At 32.1% G+C, this 22,601-nt stretch overlaps 3 protein-coding genes across 10 annotated transcripts in view; 1 reads left to right on the top strand and 2 right to left on the bottom strand.

The window, feature by feature from the left end:
- Positions 1-1,359: 1,359 nt before the first annotated feature.
- LOC111030145 lies at positions 1,360-2,829 on the bottom strand. Its single transcript, XM_022309519.1, has 3 exons — positions 2,471-2,829; positions 2,285-2,390; positions 1,360-1,921 (listed from the first exon to the last, which is right to left on the bottom strand). Exons 1-3 carry the CDS (start codon positions 2,511-2,513, stop codon positions 1,774-1,776), a joined length of 297 nt encoding a protein of 98 aa, XP_022165211.1. The 5' UTR covers positions 2,514-2,829; the 3' UTR covers positions 1,360-1,773.
- Positions 2,830-8,047: 5,218 nt separating this feature from the next.
- LOC111030133 (ubiquitin carboxyl-terminal hydrolase 20-like) lies at positions 8,048-17,158 on the top strand. Of its 7 annotated transcripts, none has more exons than XM_022309502.1 (18): positions 8,048-8,244; positions 8,402-8,457; positions 8,696-8,826; positions 8,902-9,030; positions 9,104-9,338; positions 9,425-9,663; positions 9,728-9,860; positions 9,944-10,311; positions 11,151-11,285; positions 11,808-11,929; positions 11,992-12,170; positions 12,245-12,440; positions 12,918-13,178; positions 13,235-13,391; positions 14,633-14,768; positions 14,836-14,932; positions 15,000-15,094; positions 16,254-17,158. In XM_022309502.1, the coding sequence occupies exons 3-18, from the start codon at positions 8,755-8,757 to the stop codon at positions 16,385-16,387; spliced, it is 2,688 nt and encodes an 895-aa protein (XP_022165194.1). In that variant the 5' UTR covers positions 8,048-8,244; positions 8,402-8,457; positions 8,696-8,754; the 3' UTR covers positions 16,388-17,158. The 7 variants fall into 7 exon arrangements, with proteins under 7 accessions (XP_022165194.1, XP_022165195.1, XP_022165191.1 ...); XM_022309503.1 differs by having other exon boundaries at positions 8,665-8,826; XM_022309499.1 differs by having other exon boundaries at positions 8,048-8,329.
- Positions 16,685-22,601, bottom strand: part of LOC111030132 — a 23,130-nt gene continuing 17,213 nt past the window's right edge. For both annotated transcript variants that reach the window (XM_022309496.1, XM_022309497.1), the window contains exons 15-21: positions 22,240-22,401; positions 20,986-21,341; positions 20,771-20,913; positions 20,317-20,494; positions 20,077-20,239; positions 19,310-19,619; positions 16,685-17,892 (exon numbers count right to left, since the gene is read on the bottom strand). In XM_022309496.1, coding sequence (XP_022165188.1) covers positions 17,609-17,892; positions 19,310-19,619; positions 20,077-20,239; positions 20,317-20,494; positions 20,771-20,913; positions 20,986-21,341; positions 22,240-22,401 — 1,596 coding nt within the window. In that variant the 3' untranslated portion in view covers positions 16,685-17,608. The remainder of the gene's footprint in view (positions 17,893-19,309; positions 19,620-20,076; positions 20,240-20,316; positions 20,495-20,770; positions 20,914-20,985; positions 21,342-22,239; positions 22,402-22,601) is intronic.

The raw sequence follows: 22,601 nt of genomic DNA, 5'->3' as shown, positions 1-22,601 counted from the left end.
TCGTGCGTCGAGTTATATACTATTACGCAATTACTTTTATCGTATTTACTGAACGGTTAGATTGTTTAGATCAATGCCGATATTCCAGTCAATAGATACTCAATAATTACCAGAACGTCCAGAATTATGATAAAGAAATATAATAATAAATAAGTATAATACTAATGTGCTATTAGACTGGCGAGAAATTTTCAGAATTGTAATTTCACAATAAACACCCGTATAGAAATTGAACTCCAAATATATAGCAGTATAAACATCTACGACGACCACTATAGAATACTATAGTTTACTGCATTATAGCAGGAAAAAACACAGTGACCTCCAAGTCAAGGGGAATCCATTGAAATAACTTTTATTGAAAACTATTCAGTAATTTTTAAATTTTAAGTCTACAGCAAGTTATCTACAGACAGAAAAACAAACATATCCACTTATATACCTGTATAATGTATAGACCTGTAGTTCAAAATTGGATATTCAGACATAAATAACGATAAATTACATTTTGTATTATCATTATTTTAATATTATCACTAGTAGACAAAATATAATATGTTGTTATTTAAAAAATATGAAAATATTTAGACTAATATTAAGCCACGAATCGCGATATTATTTACAGTACGTCGATGGTCGATATTGACCCTATTTAAATTTGAATATTATACACATGAGATATACCGTGGCCAGACCAAAATTGAATCATATTAGTATATTATGACATAGCGGGGGTTTTCAACCTGTGCGTCGTGGCTCCCAGGGGCATCCGGAGTGTAAAATAAAAATTTGTTTATTCTTTTATTATCATTATTTGTATGGGAACCGTTTAAATTGTTTTCAAAATCAGAAGAGGTATGGTTCTATAAACTAAAAAGGTTGAAAGCCCCAGGTGTATAGTGAATTACTTTGATATATCCGTAATACGGCTGTACACCACGGCGAACGCTTTTTACGGCGATTTTATAACGTTTTTAACCATTTTTTTTTATTAATCATAATTAGTCATTAGGTGTTCGACAGGCAGAACATTTGTACTTATAGACTATAGTACACGTTTATAACAATTAGAATATATACGACGAATCGCAGATCGTCAGAGTGGACATTTGTATGTATTATAATTTATAATAAATAAATGATTACATAAATATACCATACCAATGTAATATAATCATAAAATGTTATATTATGGTTCGTGACCTGTTGCCACGCTATCTTGTAATTTGGAGTCCGTCGCACATTTTTCCTGTTTACAATCTAGTTGAAAAACATAAATAATAGTTTTCATTTGTCCAACATCTGACGAAATAAATACCAATTGTCGAAAAGACTTCAAAATAAAATAAAACAAACGAATTCCAAAAAAAAATACTTTATTCATAATAAAAATAAAATCGATCGATTAAACTTGATTTGATTATTTGAAATGTTATTACAAAATGTAGCCAAATTAATTCCCGGACCAGCACCAAATAAACATTCCAAAATAATATAACTGTTATATACATGTGTAGATATAAAATAATAGTATATTGTAAAGGAATGGACAGGACGAGAAATGTCATAGGTAGCAGGAGAAGACGATGAAAAATTAGTATTCATCATAATGTAAATGCAAAAGTAAACTTAAGGATAAAAATCGTTAGGGTTTAGAATGTGTATAGAGGTAATAATTCATTATTTTTAACAGAATAAGAATAATCCGGGAACGTGTCGAATGGCGTACGCTCCCGAGCCCAGTCTCTTGTGTGCGCTTCGACGCTGTCGCGCTCATTTGCGCGGCTGATGGATGGTCGGTCTCGTGGACGTGTGCTGTCTCATCTCGTGGCTGGGCGTCGGCTTGTCGTGGGTCTTCTGGACAGCCTGGGTCGGGTAGTCGTTGTGAGCGTGCACCGGCACCACGGTCTGCTTGGGCGGGCTGCGGCGAGCATGGAAAAAAATAACGAAAAAGAACAAGAGGTTAGTGCGAACGGAGGAAAAAAATCGGCGACGGACGTCGCGCCGAAAGCATAGGATAAACAGCAAGTGGCGACCTTCACCCGTTGCGAAATATCGAATTTATTAACGTTTCGGTACGTTTATCATTTGAAAAAAATCTGAAACGCGTAAAACACGCTTACTGTCCCGAAGACAATAACAAAACACGCCATAATATTATAATTTTAAAAGACGTAAATAGATAATATATTGTACTGTCTTAGATTAAAATGTTGTCTCCGCGACACGCAGACCCCTACTCCCGTTGGAAAATTATATTCATAAAAATCACTACTTTATTTACCTAGTGGAGACTTTCAAAACCGAATTGGCCTCGTCCGAAGCGGCGGCAGATATCTTGTCCGAGGAAGGGTTCTTGTGTTGCACGATGCGCCTGCTTCCGGCTCTGACTGTGTAGAAAACAGAAATGAAAATGCGTATTACTGAACAAAGCGCCAGACACGTGGACGCGTTCTGTAATAATAATTACCTGCTTGGGCATGTCCGCCTTTGAGTTTATTTTCGTCTTCCATGGTGACAGCGAACAAGAAGAGACGATGAATTCAGCAGTAAAAATTACGGGTAATTGTTGTTGTCAGTGACTGTACAACGTGGACAAATTTGAAAGTGATGTCGTGTATGACTGCGAAGAACAGGAAATGGAACGCAGTTGCCTTTTGACTGTTGAGTGCCGACTGTCGAACGGTTGAATGTCGATGTTAATGGCAGCAGTCAGCAGCGGCGCAATAACAACAACAACAAACAACTTGACAACAATAATAGTACAATATATTGGGTTTTTAGGTATACGTGATCGAGGTCGCGTTGGTGTTGTTGTCTGTAGGCTACAGTTTGGTCGTGTTGTGTTTACTTTTCACTTTACGGGCATGCCTGCGACCGCAGCAGCTGCAGCAGCTGCAAGCCTGCTGCTGCGGCCGTCATGTCAGCTGATTATACCGCCGGGCCGGGGATGAACCGTCGTTACGGAGAAATGTCGCCGTCTCGCTCGCCCGAGACAGTAGATATTTGAGGAACAAATAATTTCCAATTATTTGAGTAATCCGTTACATATCGGTTCAATATTGAGCCATTGAGCGTTCAAGAATTTACACATTGTGCTTGTGGTATACCTACCAGCGAAACGTACTAAGCAGTATCTATACCAGTTATGCGCTGGACTAAATACATTATTACATTTATCATGTATGTCTTTAGTTCAGTGCTCACATCGGAATCTGACTTCGATACGAATCGGTACGTAATTACTCCAAATCGATACGTATCGAATTTTTCTCCTTAAAAATCTTGATTATAATTTAAGTAACATTGGTAAGTTGTAAGTTATAGAGAAAAATTAAAATGCGATCGTGAAAACTTGAAAGTTCCGCATGGAAGCTGATCCTCGAGACAATGAAAAAATAATATATCCCTACCATTAGGGCCAACCGACCATGAACCGTTGTTCAGACTTCAGTATTGCCTTGTTTAAATTTTATACTTTCATAAATACGGTGTTTTAAATAATAAAAATTACTCATATTGTACCCTTCGAGGTCTGAATTAATACGGAACGCATATTTTTTTTACAATAATAACTTATATTTATAACTAGGACATGCATTTAAAATTTAAATTCAAATTGCATTTTTCTCTGTTAGCTTTAAATAATTCATACCAAGCACACTATTCGTTCATGCATCGGAGAATTTAAAAATAACATTTTTTAATAACATTTTCTTCTTTGTATTTTAAATGGACTTTTAAATTTTTTTAGCATTTTTAGTGTATTTTTATTTTAGATGGTTTTTTTTTTTAAATAGTTAATACTTTATATATTATATTTATGGGTAAAATTGAATCAAAGTGTCAAAAAAAATAGTTAAAAATATTACGGCGGCCTATCTCGTAGCTATTTGGAAGATTAGGGACTAGTTTTAAATTATTATATGTTCAATGTTGTAATATATTGTAGAAATTAATCAATTTAATATGTATGTAATATAGGTGGGATTGTGGGATTATATTTTGGGAACTAATTATTATAAGAACTAAGATAAGGCAAACGAAGCTAAAGCGACACTAATATTTTGTTAGGTACATATATAACATATAAGACACTGGCTCGCTTAGGTATATGCAGTCTCGCCGTCGTCTTAAAACTCGGGGAGAACGTTGGTGTGACAATTATATACATGTGAGCGACGACTGTCGCACGGGCATTTTTGTTTGATTTTAAAGCCAATACAAATAAAGTGTATCCGACCTATGTCACTTACATTAACTGTGTTGAATATTATTTAAAGTCTTCAGGGATAGCAAGTGCCATGTGTTAATAATAGGGACCCCCTTAGTACTTAATGATGGAATTATCCATATAGCTAAACGGCCTAAACGGAAACTCATCAATTTCATGTTTTTATAGTATTATGACAAATGATTATATAAATATAAAGTATTAACTGATGAAACTGATTAACATTGACAAAAAAAAAATATCTATTTTTCTACTTTCAAACGACAGTATAAGCATAAAATAGTTCTATAAACATAAAAATTGCAAAATATATGCCACCAAAACTTGCACGGGGGTCAGCTAGTATCAATAAGGCAATAACTAAAACGAAATATTTATAAAATTAACTATATTTGTTATTATATTGATTATATAATCAATGGTGTTACTTTTGTAATAAAATGATGGTTAATGGCTTTAAATTGCCTACTCAAAGCGCCGTCTATCTTACAGAAACAATTAATAAGTATTAAACTTACAAATCATATTATAATAAGATGGTAAAAAATATCAGGAAATACTATTTATTTTAAATCATTAAATATATTTATTTTACTTGTTACTTATAAGACACTAATCTGTGTGTGTAAATTAAATGTCTTTTAATTATTTTTAACCATTATTTATATTTATATTTTAAAAGATAGTATTTAATTATTATTACTAGTTGATCTAGCACAACGTTGGTTTTTGCTCGTGACAAATTAATTATCCGCGATTAATCTCTTCTTAAGCTATGTTAAATACTGAAGTATAAGTAACACAGATTAAAGAACAATCTGTACTTTTTTTGTTGTTTTGATAAAATTTAAAATTCAGACGTATGATGTTGGAATTATATCTAATCATAATTATTTATTTATTTACCTGCGGGTTAGAATATAACAACTACAGAACTCCAGATTTTGAATTGAAACACTTCCAGGTGTAGATACTGAGCACTGGCGGAAATAAGGGGGAGGTACGCAAGGGAAACTTAGTACTTGGTAGTAAGCATTTATAATTTTTAGAAAATATTAAGAGGTAGGTATAGTTTGTTTTTTACTCTAAATATGATTGAACAAACAAATTTTGACCATCATACATACCTACTGTTTATATTTTACACAATAAACTAGAAATCAATGTTGATTTTTTTAAATATCGTGTTATTCTCAGTATAATTTTTTTTCAATTAGTATTTATTAGGTTTTTTGTTTATAATCTATGATGTTTTATTTATTTTGTATTTGTATACTAAGTATAAGAAAAAAACATTTTTTTATGGAATAATAGTCATTTAAAAAAGATCTAAAGTTTTTACAAGCACTTTTAAATTCAGTTCCTTACAATACAAATTTTGAAAAAAAAAGAAAAAATGAAAATTGATGTGTACAACTATTAATATAGGTACTGTTATTACTTAAAAAATAATTTGAATATGTATTGTAAATCTGAAGTCTCATCTCAGCTGACCTCGGTTAAATTTGTAATTGATTATAACTAATTAGTCAAGTACATATTAGGTACCTACCAATATGCAAAAATTTAAACTTTTTATTATATTTTTAGACTTGTTCGTCATTTACATATCAAAAATATTTATTTTATTATTTTATTTTTTATTATGTAGGTGTTTTCAATTTGAAAACATGAACACTTAATTTTCCAAAGGATGTATCTTTATAACCAATAACAGTATTATATATTATCCTGTACGCATCATAATATTTAAGATTTCTACAATTGTTTTCTTATAATGTCGATACCTATGTTTTAGTTTAGTCATAAAATAAAATTTCATCATAATATTCGAGCTGAACTGAAAAATTATTTGGTTTTATAATTTTCTTCAATATAACTGACAACATTAATCTAACCCCTGAAAATCCGTTGTTGACTTTAGTTATATATGTAGCAACGCCCCACCTCCTATTCGGATTTATGATAAAATAAAACAATGGGCATAAATGCATAATTGTATTGTTGTATAATAAAACCATGACATGGTATGTTTTAATTAATAGACATTTGTAAACGCATAATTCATTGTAATTCACTAGGTATACCATTATCTCCTGTAGTCCTGTAGAATTCACTCTAGTGTGTCACTATCATTATGTTATATCACGTGTGTACCATACGTTTCACGTTAATTATCTGATATATGATAATTTGATTTCCTACTTACCTAATTACCCATTGGAAAAAGTACCAACGTCTTACACCTGTTTAGGTCACCGACTCCGGTTCAACACTCTAAGTGATATTTTGTGTTAAGTAATTTTTGTAGAAACACTATAATAATAGCATACTATGGTCTAGTATCTATAGGTATACCAATACCACCAATTATAATGTTCTCGAGTTGTATTTAATAGTTACGATATTGTTTTGTTTAATATTATATTAATTCATTAATAGATAATTGTTTATACGTCCTAATTATTTTAGACGGGCTGTGTTGATGAACAACATGTAACAAAAACACGCTACTATTGTTACAAAATTATGTAATCACTAATCATATTAAAAAAAAACATATTTTACGAGTTATAAATTATAATATAGGTATACTATCATATTTGATGAAAGGAATATTGCATAGGTACATTTAGTTTTTTAGAATTTATTATTCAATTATTGAACAAAAAAACTGTTCTTAATATTCATTGATATATGTTTTTATCTGTGAATGGTACCCGTACCTATTAAAAAAGATCTTAAAGAGGTAAAGATAATTTTGTAGAAAGATAGGTGTATCTAGATAAATAGAGAAATTTCAATTTGTGTTTGGAATCTGGTTATTCATTGTATTAACTAGAACGAATAAACTGAATTATTCATTACCTTTTCATCCATTATTGATCAATATTCAATATGTCCATGATCGCCGAATGAACAAATAATAATTGAAGGTAGGTATACGAATAATTGACGATTTATTTTTTTAAAAAATGGATAATCTCTAGGGTAAGGGGACTTTCATACTACTATCGACAACCGTAATTCAATTCAAATTTCAAATTCATTACTGCCTTGGCTGTAAGCACGGTCCGTAGAATAAACCATGACTACTGCATAAAAAACCATAGATCTATGTAAAAAACCCATTTAACCAAAGACAAAAGGACAATCTGACACAATGTTCAAAAAACTAATTTTTCTAAAAGGTTACCAAGATTTTATCCGTAAAAATAACATTTAATAGACATTTATTAAATTATTAATTTATAAACATTTAATTTCATAACCATAAATCCATAACCAATTATACACATGTGACATGTATAACTAAAATTAAGATGTTATTTTTATGTCATTCTTCATTTTGATGTATTTATAGGATAGTATAGTGTTATAGACAGTTTAGTGTATTGTGTAGAGAAGTTATTTGTGTTTAATAGTTATTAGTTAATACAATTTAATTGGAAGTATAGAAGCATCGTGTATCTTTGATACTATTTTTTGAGTATCTTGCCCAACCCTTGAACCCTGGTACTAACTACTCTTAAGTATTAAAATATCATTATGTCTATGAGAAAATCGAATCAAATTACCAAAGCACTTGAACAATTATAGACTATCGAACATAAGATTCCTAAACCAATACGGGATAATTTTTCGCTGCGCACGCGGCAGTACTGTGAAGGTGAACTGGTGTCTGGTACTCTGGTGGAAATAACTATAATAAAAACTAAAAAGAACTTCGCATTTAATCACATACTAGTATAGTAGTATGCTGCATGCACTTGTATATTATAGTAATAACGTCATGTAACTAATAGCTATTATAATAATTAAATAATATCATTAAAAAATAAAAGTATTTACAATTTTGCAAGCGCATATTGCACAATACAATTTTAATGAAATTGCTCGTACAGCCACTTATCACGCATATACTCACTTTTCTCGCTGCTTGTCTAGTGATAATATTTTTCAAAAACTTTTACCAATCGAGAATCCCTGGGTCCTACTCTTATCGATCGGTTTGTTTATTTTTATTTTATTTTTTATATTTCCGACTCCGAATTTTGCCGACTCTGGCAGGGCGCAGGCGTACTGCTTTACAAAGTTTGTTAACAATTTCATTTTTACGGATAAAACGTAGAGCCAATGATAATCCACTACGATATTTCTGTTTAGCTGATGGTGATAGCTACTCTCGGTGTCACGGTCAACTGCTTGGAAAAAATTTCCCGGTTTGTGATTTTGTATTTGGTATTTTTGATAATGTTCATCCGCCCGATTATGTTGTGCTGACACGATTTTAGTAGGTTCTATAACTTTCGGCCTTTCGGGTCCTCCAAACGGCTTCAACCCCAAACCATCGTGTATGTTTACCGCCCCTCACATCATCAACTTCAAGTCTAAAAACTTGTTACTTATCTATGCGTTGCCATTCATAGGTATAATACAAAGCGCTTCTTATGTCTGCAGATCTTGAAGGGATTGTAAACAACTAATAATTCAATAGCAAACAATTCAAATAACCAGAAATGGAGGATTGTTCACACTTCACTGTACATCACTTATCGTCTATCGAAAAATGTGCTGAATTTTTACAACATGTATGTATTCTCTTATCTATCTTTTCTTAACCAGGTCAACATTCTCACTTGTACCGATGTAACGTTCTGTTTTAGCACACCGGTACCTTGACTTGCTATGTATGCAAATCAAAAAAGCCCGAAGTATGGTTTTGCATAAGTCCAGACTGTTTGCAGGCGTTCTGTTATGACGGTGGATGCGATCACAGCTATCTTCATTTCAAAGTACTATTCATTTTTTTAGTTAAATTAAACAAGTTGAAGAAGTGTATAACCTAGGCATTGAATTAAATCATAGGAAAACAAAACCCACTGTTTACATCTCAGTCTTCCTTCTATGCGTTTGTGCTGTTATTTATGTGTCAAGGAGTGTAACATAGAAAATAATACGAGATCGTTGAACGGAGTACGCCGTGGTTCCAATTGTTCGATAGAATTTTGCCGTAATACTGCAGCAGCAAATAACAGTGGTGAATCTGCTGATGAAGATAGTGATGATGAATACAGACTGACCAAAGATCATAAACCCACGGGTAACTTATTCAAACTGTTATTTGTGTATAAAATTAGATACCTAATTTAATTACTATACATTATAACTTTGATGTTACTGTCTTAGGTCTTACTGGTCTTCAAAACATTGGCAACACATGTTATATGAATGCTGCACTCCAAGCGTTATCCAATACACCACCTTTAACAGATTACTTTTTAACTTGTTTTCCTGAATACCCATACAACGAAACAGACAAACCTTTAAGTTTATCCAAAGCTTATCACCGTCTCATTCAAGAAATATGGCATACCAAACGTCCTGGCTATGTCACTCCTACGTCAATTTTATACACAATGCGAAATGTAAGTCAAAGAATATTTTTATTATTTTTGTATGATTAAATATAATTACCATTGATGGTTGTAGGCATTCCCAATGTTCCGAGGATTTCATCAACATGACACACAAGAGTTCTTAAGATGCTTTATGGATCAGTTACACGAAGAACTGAAAGAGCCTGAACTTGAAGTTGTCCCTTCTAGGAGGCATTCATATAAAGGTATTTTTGACTATTACTCTGAAACTAAGTAATAATAACATATCAAAAGTATTATGTTTCATAGTTATATTAATTTTATTAAGGCACTTCAAGGAAACAGAGTGTAGAACAAAATCATTTGGCTATCCCGGAAGAAGATAAAGATGAATGCTCTGACAATGATGATGAACTCAAGTCTTTGACAAATGCTGATAGTAGTTCTGAGGGTATAGATGAATATGAAACTTGTGATTCTGGCGTAAGTGAACGAAGTTCATTGTCAGAAGAGACATCTGAGCGAATAAACTTAACCAAAAAACTAGAACGTCATCTTTTCGCTAAAATGAACCATGGAAATAAGATTTCATTCTGCCAAAAGAATAAAAAATATCATGTCAAATACAACAGTATAATTTCTGAAATATTTGATGGAAAGCTTTTAAGTTCTGTTCAATGTTTAACTTGCAACCGGGTAAGATTTTTTATCCATATTTTTACATCTCAGTATTATCAATAATTACACATTAATTGTTTGCTTATTTAGAGGAAAGTCATTTATAAATACAATTTTAAAAACATCTACATACTAGATACTTCATTTAACTGAGCTCTATAAATAAATAAGTATATTAACTCATAAAATGGCCATGGGGTTCTTAATGCATTTTATCATGTCATTGTGTTAAAGATTAATAATTTATTGTTAATGGTGTTTACTGCATAAAATATCCTAAATTCCTTATAGCATTAATATAACTAAAATAAAATTATCCTTGGTATGTAATTGCAACTCATTAATGCTAATGATGTATTAATGCTCCATATAATGTACACAAATTTAGAAAAAGTATATTTGTTTAAGACATTTAATTTTGTTTAAATTGTTTCAAAAGCCATTTATTGTGTAAAAATATTAAATTTAAAAAGCAAGAATTTATATTTTCTATGTTCATTTACAAGAAACTAAATGAGAGATTTAATTTGACCATGAAAGAATGATAATATTTGACTAAATATTATGTTGTAATTACTACACACCATGTGTATATGTAAATGTACATTATTTTTCTTAATATTCATTTTTGTCAAAAGATTAAAAACTAAAAGTTGACTATTCTATTTAAAGGGTTTACTTCTTAATTACTGAATATACTTTTAAAATATTCTGAATATTTTGATTATGGATTGAAAAATTATGCATTGTAGCTCTATAGTCCTTTAATTCGATATATAATAATTTTGAATTTGTTATATTAATATTTAATCTACATTTTGTAGTTAAAAAATGTAATAATTATCTCTTGTATTTAGGTATCTTCAAGGGTTGAAGCCTTCCAAGATTTATCACTTCCCATACCTACTCGTGATCATGTTACTGTCTTACATCAAAGTTCAACCAATTTATGTTCAGTACATAAACTGTCCGACATTTACACAAATCAACAAGTAATTCAGATTCATTTTTTAAATTAGAAGTGTCATACACTGTATTGACTTCAGATCCTGACTAAATCAAACAATTTATTGGATTAACAAGGTTTTTTTTTTAAGTTGTCTGATTTTTATTGTAGTCTTATCAATATAGTGTATAGAGCGAGGTTGGGCAAACTACAGCCTGATAGCCAAATTTGGTCTGCAACTCCACACTATGGGAAACATGATTTTATGTTGTGAAATAAATAAAAATGTTATGCCATTTTTTGACCATTAAATGTTTATGGCCATCTGTTAAAAAAGTTTGCACATCTCATGGATAGTGTTTATTCAATTTTATAAAATATTAAGTAATTTTTGTATGAATTATTCATATTAATTATTCTATGAGTTCTACTCAAAATCTTTTTTTTTAGATTTAATTAACTAATCATTTAATTAATCATTATTTTGAAAGTCACAACATTTCATTATCTCAATATTTTATCATGGTGTAATTTTGTTACTGTTATTAATTTATTTTTACTCTTTAAGAATTGGATATTTTGGTTTTGGGACATGATGTACAGATGGTTTTGGGGCCCAACAGTTGGTTTACATGACTGTCTAGCAGCATTCTTCAGTGCTGATGAACTTAAAGGTGATAACATGTATAGGTATGAAAAAATATCTTAAACTGTAAATTCTTTTGTTCTAATCTAATTATTAATTCATTTAGCTGTGAAAAATGCAAAAAGCTGCGTAACGGTATAAAGTTTTCTAAACTTCTCGAATTGCCTGAAGTTTTGTGCATACACCTAAAGAGATTCAGACACGAATTAATGTTTTCATCTAAAATAACTTCATATGTAACATTCCCTATTGATGGTGTAGACTTACGGCCATATGTTCATAAAGGTATGTTTTAATCTATATTATAGGCTAATGTTGAGTTCTGTTTTAATTTATGATGAATACATTTCTTTTGATAGATTGTACATCTCAAGTGACAACTTACAAACTAGTATCAGTTATTTGCCATCATGGTACAATTGGTAGTGGTGGTCATTACACATGCTATTCGTTAAACCCAATAAATGAACAATGGTATGAATTTGACGATCAGTGTGTCACTTTAGTATCAGCTGAAATTGTTCGAAATTCCGAAGCTTATGTTCTTTTTTACAAGTAAGTACACAATTGTATATTTATTTAATAAATAGTTCTGGAAACCAGGACCCCTACAAAGAAGAGAAGGGCTATTGGACCTAGATTACAGGGACCTATTGAAATTAATTTATAATTTTTGAAATGTTGATAGGAATACTTATTTTGTATTAAATAATATTTTATGATATTAGTATATATTGAGTAATAATATTTATATTAATAATGATAGTTTAGTAATATTGTTATTTTAAGCTGTTTGTTAAATATTGATTATACCTTGAAATTGTGTACCTATGGGACCACCCGTATTGCTTATAATGGGGTGTATTTTCTCAGAAATTTTGTTTAGGACCCTAAAAGCATTTAGTACAGGGGTCCAAAATTTGATGTGCGTGGCTTGCTTGTAACAGTGATGGAAACATTTTGTATTTTTTGTATAACAACATGTTCTTTATAATAATAATTGTAATCAATGTTCATGTTTTATTTTTTCAGAAAAAATAGTCCAGTAACCAATAGAATTAGGACACAAATGCGGCAAGTTCAAGTGAACAAGAATCAGCCTAATTGTTTCCCGGAAGCATGCTTTATTTCAACTAAATGGTTATCCAAGTTTAATACATTTGCTGAACCAGGCCCTATAGATAATTATGACTTCATGTGCCACCACAATAGAGTGAAGCCAACTCATGAACCTCAAATCAATCATTTTGCTACCATGGTTTCTGGGCAAATTTGGGATTACTTACACGGCAAGTAAGTAAAATGTCAATATAAAAACAGAAATCATGTACTAATAACACTATAATTAGATTTGATGGTGGACCAAAATGCACCAACAATCAGCTTCAAAGATGTGAAGTCTGTTATGCCGATTATATTGAGATGATGCTTAGAAATAGAGCTGAAACAGAAACAAAAAACTTTGCTCGACTTAGAGAGGAAGCAAGTCTGCATGCAATATATAAGGTTCGGACTTAAGGAAATATAAACAATAAAAAAGCTTTTTGAATGAAAAAAAAAATGCATTATATATACAAAAAAAGCAATTAAAAATTACTTAAAAATATGATAGGTTTTCACCAATGTTGAAAAAAAAATGCACAACCATATAATTTGATAAACTGTCTTTGGTAAAGCATTGATGGTTTGGACCTATAATATTTTTATACCTAGGAAACGTACACCGAAGTTGTTGTTGGGAGGGGGATATTTTCATACATAATTATACTTTTTTCATTACTTCTTTCAGTGATTAACCCTTCTTTAGTCATCACTGTGTATTTTAATATCCCAAACATTAAAAAAATGTTTTTAATAAAGAACAAGGTGACTAACAAAGGGTTAAGAAATATTAATGAAAACCCATGAAAGTACTTTCTAGTCATTACAAATATAAACTACAATGTGTTGTTTTCGCAAGGTCTTATGGCTCATTTTTATCCATTAGCATTGATTTACAAATGAAACACATTTTAATAAAATAATCATTTTTCTATCTTTATCTAAAATGAAAAAGCCATTTGCCTTCAAATCCGGATTCCAGTAATGTATTTTATTTTAAAATCCACCACTTTTATGGTTATTGTAGTGTATTCAAATAATACAATACTTAATTTTGTGCTTATTAATTGTGTCTTACAAATGTTTAATATACCAAATTTGTGGTTGGAATAACTAATTTGGTATTATTAGATTTATTATTAGAGTGTGAGTTGACATCACTTATTATCAAACTTAAAGGTAAAAACATGAGTGTTTTCTTTACGATATTTTAAATTTTATGTGTTTCAAGGAGTTTAAAAAAACAATATTTTACATACTCATAACTGGCTTACAAATTTAAATAACGCAAAAAAAAAAACAAACTTACCAACACAGATAATGTCCTAACCTAAGAGTTTGACAGTTAGTGATACTCAAGTAAATATTTTTTTATTATATTATCTTGCTAACAACACAAAATTGGTTCCGCTGAACACAAATTTGATGTGTTACATGTTTGTAAGACAAAGTAACACATCATGCCATTTTGTCGTCACTTTTAGTATTGCACAATCTTAATTATTTTATAATTTATATTATAATTATTAATTTGTATTTAGGCTTTAATTAACTATACTCAATGATTTAGTAAACTTGTACATTTTGGCATTAGTTATGAATGTGATGCAGTATCCATGTAGACTAATATTCATTTTTATGATTAGGATGGAATACCTGATTTTGCTATATCAATGAGTTGGTTTAAATGCTGGGAATCTTTCTTGAATGGTGTTGTCAGTGAACCACCAGGACCAATAGACAATTCAAAGTTGATTGATAAATCGGATGGCAAAACTTTAGGTATGATCATTTATTATTTATTTTACATAGTGATATATAAGTCATATTTGTTTCACTGTTTATTTAGAAACTGACTATGTATCTGTATTTGAAACCCAATGGACTTATTTGTGGAGGATATACAGTGGTGGTCCTGTTGTTGAAGTTAGTGAGCTCCAAGCACAGTAAGTTAAACATGTTTTTAATAATTAAAATGTGGTAAATATTTTTTTTTCACGTTTTTTCTTATAGGGGTGGGAACACCGATGTCTTTTTAAATCAAACAAACACTCATCTTGACGAATTGTGTGAAGTTGATGAACTTGTTCAAGAAGAGCCCGATAAAAGTAATTACCAATTTTATTTTAGACTTTATGTTATTATAAACTTTGTAATATTTTCGTATCTCTATATTTATCCCATGTTTTCATCTTGAAAAAAAAACTCAGTCATTGGAGGACTATATTTTTAAATTAAATAATCTTAAATTGTGCATGTAATTGGTTCTGAGCAGGATAAAAATCTTTAGTACAATGATTTTTTTTAAAGAAATGCTCCAAACATTTTACCATTTAGCCTTTGTACATTATAAAGACGTAAATTATTCTTTATATTCTTTAGACTGTTAAGTGTACAATGTCACTCTTGTAATGTGATCGTAATATCCATTACTATATTTGACAAATTTCAAAAAAACTTGCTCATAGCTTATATTTTTTAATTAGAAAATTATTTAAAATAAGTGTATATATTTTGTATAAATATCAAAGATCACCAATTATTATTTTTAAGAGAAATAAATTATATTGAATATAATTATATTCATAATGAACTGAGATTTTTCAATACTGTAAATACTAAATGCAAAATGTAAACTTGCATTTAAATTTAAAGTATTAATATATGACAGGTCTCTGATAAGATAAGCAAAGGTTTTTTATCCTTTCTGTACCTCCATTTAACTTATTTTCATTCATTTTGGTGAATGTTAATTGTTTACAAACATGTCTTTTATATAGTTTGTTACACTTATTATATTTAATGTTTATCTAATAACCGTTATTTTTTATCACTTGTATGCGTTGAAGATATATATATCTTTATAATATTGGACAAAAACATATAAATTACTTTTTCATTCAAAGTTTTAATTGATATAAGTATAATTTATAACATAATATAACAGTAAAAAATTAACTTTCAATCTTTTTTCAACGATTCTATTGTTATTACAATTAGAATTATGGCTAATGAATTACTTCCAGAAATACTTGTAAAGAAGGTATGTCACATAAAATGATAAAAATATAATTTAAAATTGGCATATCATATTATGATAAATATTATTTGCGTATGAAAACTTATTATAATAATGAAAAAAAAAAATGTTGAATACAAACAAAAACTAAATTAAATTAAATTTAGGTTGTTCAATAATTTTGTTAGATTGTACAAAAATAAATATTTTAACTAATTGGTTTTATATGTTGTTTATCATATTTTTAGTAACTTTCGAGACTGAAAAATTAGAAATAGTCGGTAAAGATTCAGGGGACCAACCGACAACTCTTATTAAAAATGAACAACAACAACAACAACAACAACAAGAACAGTGTTCAGCAGTGAAGAAAATAAATTAAAACATAATTACGTTGTTTTTTTATTAATAATTTCACATACAATAATAACTTATTTAATACATAAATAAAAATGTGCGTTTTGTATAGTTTTGGGTAATTGTATAGTTATATTAATAGGCTGGTATAGTTGTAAGGTACCTACTCTAAAAAATGTACGTCGTTAGTTTATTTATTATTATTTATTTGCATTTAGACAAAAACTTGTTACCTAAGATGATGTTATTATTTTGTTTTTCTACCATTTTTCTCTTCTTATGGTGATTTTATTTTGTTTGTTATTATTATTTATAAAATCTGGTGGCATTTTATCCATTCTGTTGTGGTTTATGAGTTTTGTATTCAAAAACTGTGTGTGTGTTTGTGTGTTATGTATTTTTTTTTCATAAAAAAAGAACACTTTGTTACTTCGAATTTTTTATTTTTATTTCATTTAAAACCCTTAGCAATTTTAAGACATTCATAATAATATTAAAATGTTAAAACTTAAAACATTGTGGTGTTGGTTAAAAATGACGATGTTCGAGAGAAGTTATACCGATTAAATATACGATTATTAAAAAGATGAACAGAAGAGGACATAATATTATGTAATATTAAATATTGTAGACGTATCCGAATGAAAATAGTTATGTTTTTAGTCTACATTTGTGCGTTATCTTACAATTAGGATCAGTCTTAGGAGATAAAAAAATAGAAGTAAGTTTGGATGTGTGTGGCATTTACACCACGATGAGTAGTAGTAGTTGGTGGTAGTAGTAGTAGTAGTAGTAGTAGTAGTAGTAGTAGTAGTAGTAGTAGTAGTAGTAGTAGTAGTGGTAGTAAACAGTAGTCAGTAATAGTAGTTACAGTATGATGGTATTGTGAAGAATTCTTATTTTTTGTAAACTATGATCGTGTCTCGTCGACCGAGAGACTCATCGTAACGTCCACATTATCGGCAGTCAACATTCGACAAAGGTTACCAACACAGTGTGTGTGAGTGTGTGTGATGTAGAACGAGTAAAGCAAGTATGACAGGAGAAGTAAGAGGAGGAGGAGGATGTATATCATCAGCGACAAAAACATGAAATAACCATGATAATTGCCATCGCCGTTGTCGTCGGGACAATAGGTACGAAAATCGTGAAATCTCTCGCGGAGACCTTCAGCGACAAACGCTTTTCCTCGTCCACATCCCGATGCGGCAGTCGTATCGTCGTCGTTTTCCGTCGGCGGCGGCTGTCATCTAGACACGGCGGCAGAAGTCGGGACCGGGGCCGAGGCCGCCGCCGCCGCAGCAGCTGCATCGTCTCGGAAGTCCAACGACAAGTCTACTTCGAGCGTCGTCTCGCCGCCGTAAGTATTCGTCGTCGCAGTTTGCTCGTTGGCGGACTGCTGTGGCCCTCGGAGCTGCAGGACAGTGGGGTGCGCGGACCCAGAAGACGCGACCACCACGAACTCGCCGCCTGGCAGTATTTCGAACGCCGTTATAGGGTTAGCAGGGGTGAACTCCGAGACTAGTTGGCCTGCAGACAGTTTAAACGAAAGTAAGTTTATATTGTAAAGATAATAATAAAATATATTCTATATTCACAATTTAACCACATAAATTATTTAATTTTTAATCATCTTCTTTTTCTTTGCCCTTCGCCCCCAAACTATATGCAATACCCTTGAGTATTTAGGGGGATCGGTGGTGGACAATTTATAAGGAGTTCGAAGTAGGCAATTTTGAAATTGTTTACATGTGGGTCTTGTAAATGTCTGCGTAGTATGTGATGATTAGTGTGTGTGACTGTGTGTAAAAGAAATAGTGAAGCGTTCCCGCACGCTCATGTACAAGTCATCTACTCGGCGTGAATGGTAAACAATTTATGATCATTTGTATGCATTTCTTATCCATCCTACATTCCTACCGATCGACCTAATAATACTATAATATTTTAGCAGACTGATCCGAATTCTTTATAATGTCTACTTGAGGTCGATCAGTCCACATTTTAAGTTTTTTGTATACAATTCCAAATAATCAACTTTTGAAAATTACAAAATTTTAAAATATTCAAACTAAATTTGAGGGTGAAATTGGGAAAATTAGACTGACCGATCTTAAGTAGACTTAATAAAAAATTCAAACCAGTTCTAAAAATGATTGTCGTATTACTACGTCGATCAGTATGATGGACAAAAGATTGGTTTGTTTTGGCTAACTGACCGCCGCCGGTCCCACCTGTACCATTGCAGAAGACGACCGATTTAGACTATCAATGCCTAATCAGTCATCAACTAATAAAAAATAAATATAAATAAATATCTTTCTTAAGGGGAGGGGTTTTTGTATATGCCACTCTCGGGATGGCCTCGGAAAATATCCCTCAAAAAAATGCCCGCACGACCGTATCAATTAGTATTCGCAAAATCGCAACACGATGAAAAGGTGAACCGTGGACCTATTTTTCAGTTTATGTATACAACCACTCCCATCCCGATTTTCGCAGTGTTGGAATCCGGTGGATAGGCAACAGTAGGTATATAATTTTAAATTCATTCACAATACTTATTAGTTATATTACCTATACTTTCGATGAACATAAATTTACGAATTTTGGTTTTTGATTCATTTTCACTGTTTCTTGCAGTATGTACCTACTTATTTTAACACATTATATAACTCTACAATAATATAAAAACCTAATGTAAAGATTTTCTAGAAATATATGTATTAATGTTTTATTTTTTTTTTATTTTTTTTTATTTATTATAATTTCGAATATTTCTGTATTTTTAGAATAATTTCATAGTGAATGTCTTTGTTATGTTGTTAGTCCTGGCTTCCTACTCGTTATAAGGTTCCTACTCTCCCACTGACACAAGCGTTTTGTGTATTTGTTAACGACATTAGAGAGCACCTAAATAATAAAAAACGATCGGAACACTACTCACCGGTGGTGACGTTCCATAGTTTGATCGTCCGATCTCGGGCGTGAGTGTCCAGCGACACGAAAGAACCGCCGGCCGGGTCCAGTCGGAGGCTGGTAACCGGCGCCACGTGGCCGCTTAGCGTCCATCGGCAGTTACCGGTGGTCAGGTCCCAGATGCATATGTGGCCGTTCTCGTGGCCACTCAGGACGCACCCGTCCTTGGACGATATGTCTAGCGCCACGCAGTTCACGCCGGGCTTCCACTTTTTGAATAACGTGCCCGACTGCAGGTCATACACCACTATGAAGTTAGGCCCGGGCTCGTCTACTTCCTGTGTGGGGAAAATAACGATGAACATTCTTAATATCACGACGACGTAAGCACTAAGATGTGCACTAGTTATATAGTTGGGTGTCGTTCTATTGCGGTTGTTGCCGACGTTTCGAGTGAACTAATAAGTGAAAGTTGGAAAATAAATTTCATATTACCGTGTTCGGTAATAAAGTTACACCGATGGTTTTTGTATCTTAATATTACTACAAGTTATCCACGTTACCAGCTCAATGAATTATAATATTATGTTGTAGGTACCTATATGTATCATTATGTATTGCTAGTTTTAACTTATATAGTTCATAATATTTATACATAGATAATTTATTATGTAAGATGTATCGGGCCAAATTTTTGCCTAAGTGAGCTAAGTTGTTTGTCAATAATCAATTGAGAAAAAAAAAATTTTTAATATTGGCGGAACCCAACATTTAAGAAAACGAATGAATTTTTACTTGAGCGACGCAGCATACGTAGTGGCCCTCGTAAGTGATGGCCGCGAGTCGAGTGACGAATTCATGGAACGGTATGCGCAAGTCGTACATCAACTGCCTTGAGGTCAAGTTCCACACGAGCAGCGGAAAAGGTTTTTGAGTTTCGTCACCGCACACCATGACTCTGCAGAAAAAACAATGATGGTTAAAAAAAAATAATAATAACGCCGACGAATCGATACTCGGTCATGGTCACAGTACCTCCCGTTTCCGGACACCAGCAGTGAGTTAAGGAATCTGTCTTCACCGGCTTTAAAGTACGCCTCTATAGTACCAGTTTCGATGTCGATCAGGTTCACATGCATCCTGCTCCTAGCCAACGCAACGAGTTTCGTGGAACTGTGCAAGCCGAAGTAAGGCATGTTTTGATTCATAACACCTGCGGGAAACAAAAAAGCGCGTTCAACAATGATCTATTGAAGTCTCTTGCTGTATTTAGCCACGGCAGTGCATGGTAATATAATTATAATTTTACAATGTTGGTAAAATTTAAATATGTAGTTATTTCGGTTATCATTTAAAAAATTTGATATTCACAATGTCAGTTCCTCTTTTTAAAATACATATAAGAAAGTGAACAAGGGTTTCGATCAGGTCCCGGTTCTATTGCGAGATATTTTTAACGTCCTGATTGTTATAATGTGAAAGGGCATACCTTTGAGTTTGCTGATCACTTTTCCGGTCGCCAAGTTGATGACGATAAGTTTTCGCTCGCATAACACTATGCAACGCTCATTGTCGATCAGTTTCATCGCGGTCGGATGGAGGATTCCCTTGAGCGTGCGCACTCTCATACAGCTATGGACCCAAAAAAAGAAAACCTGTCAAGTCGATTATAAGAGATCTTATAATGTATTCTGCCGAACTCACGTGTGTACGTCCCACACGCTTATTTCTTTCCGCCCGGTACTGACGGTGATCACGTAATTCGCGTCGTCGTTGAATCGTTTGACCAAGTCGAACCTGTCCGTGGCACCAGCACCGTCTACGGATTCTGACAACTGTGCCGCCGCAGTCGCAGCATCCTTCGGAACTAGTGGCATCAATGTCGGGAACGGAGGCGCTTCCATCAGGGCCCGGTAGCGGTCAGCCGCCGGCTGGTACAGCGACATTTGCGAGTACAGCTGGTTGCCATTGTCCATTACGGCTGGCATGGCGGACGACAGGAAGTCTCTGAGGAAACTCGCTTGCGGCTCTTGGGCGTGGACCGACAGTTCGTCTAGTAACTGCACAAACGAGTATATAGGTATTATGATAGTATTGAGTACCTTGATTAATAATGTTATTGTAAAATACGGTTCTGTGCGCTCATAGGTATTTGAAAAACTAACTAGGGGGTACAAAAAATTAAATATCTTAAAAATAGGAACGCGAATTGAAAAAAATTTGCCCCGATAAATATAGAATTGTATTGGAATAAATTGTATAGACATATATTATATATTACACACTCGCCACACTCATGTGAACCAATAATTTTTCTTTTGCCATCCCACATCCTGTTTTCTGGTGTCGGGAAGCGAAAATTTATCGTTTAGCACTATGGAATAATAATTCACCTAATGATCATTATCCTGTTATGAACAAGCTTGGTTTGAGTACTTAAGTTGATAAATGGAAATTGCTAATTTAATTTTGTGTAATATATGACAATATTGACTCTCCTGTGCAAATTTAAAGACCTTTCCTCTTATTTCCGTCACAAATATCAATTTTCTATACCTAAACGCAACAAAAAATATTTTGAGAACCTGCCAATAATTAGAATGATGAGTATGGCAAGCAAATAGTGATCCATCATCTTTTTAGTATTTTTATTTTTTTAATATAAATTATTAAATTAATATTTATTATTTCTATGTAATAGGGTGAAGCCAATATTTTTGATTAAAATAAAATAATATGTTATTATAAATTGTATGAAAAATGTATACTAATATTTAATCACCCTTGTTATATAATTACATTTTTTCTTTCATCGTTTACTTCAGAATTTTGTTGGAATTTGGAGTCATTCTACATGAGCATTTTAATATGCTACATTTCAAAATTATATCCCCGTGTATTATAGTCGCGCGGATTTAATCGTTGTAAGAATGTAAGATAATCGGACACTTGACTTACCTGTAGCACCGACCCATTATTCAGTTTTTCCAAAACCCAATCGAGGTCGCTGAAAAATTCTTTGATCGTCTCCGCCTGGTCGGTCAGGTGAGTACACTCATCCAGTTTCCTGCGTTTCGTTAAGTTCTTCTTGCCACTGTCGTCCTCTGCCACTGACATCACCTGTCACCGACCAGAGAATATATAATGCCTGCATTATTATAAATATAGGTATACTTATAGGTACTATAAGATAGATAAGTAGTCTCGAACGACGGAAAGTCTTTCCGGGAGAGATAATTTACTTTAATGTAATATCAATGCCGAAAATAGCTGAAATTCTCTGGGAACGGGATTAAACACCATTATTATTTATTTAGTTA

The sequence above is a fragment of the Myzus persicae genome, unplaced genomic scaffold, assembly GCF_001856785.1.
Source record: "Myzus persicae strain clone G006 unplaced genomic scaffold, MPER_G0061.0, whole genome shotgun sequence".
Taxonomy (NCBI): domain Eukaryota; kingdom Metazoa; phylum Arthropoda; class Insecta; order Hemiptera; family Aphididae; genus Myzus; species Myzus persicae.
This window is presented reverse-complemented; position numbering and strand designations above follow the sequence as displayed.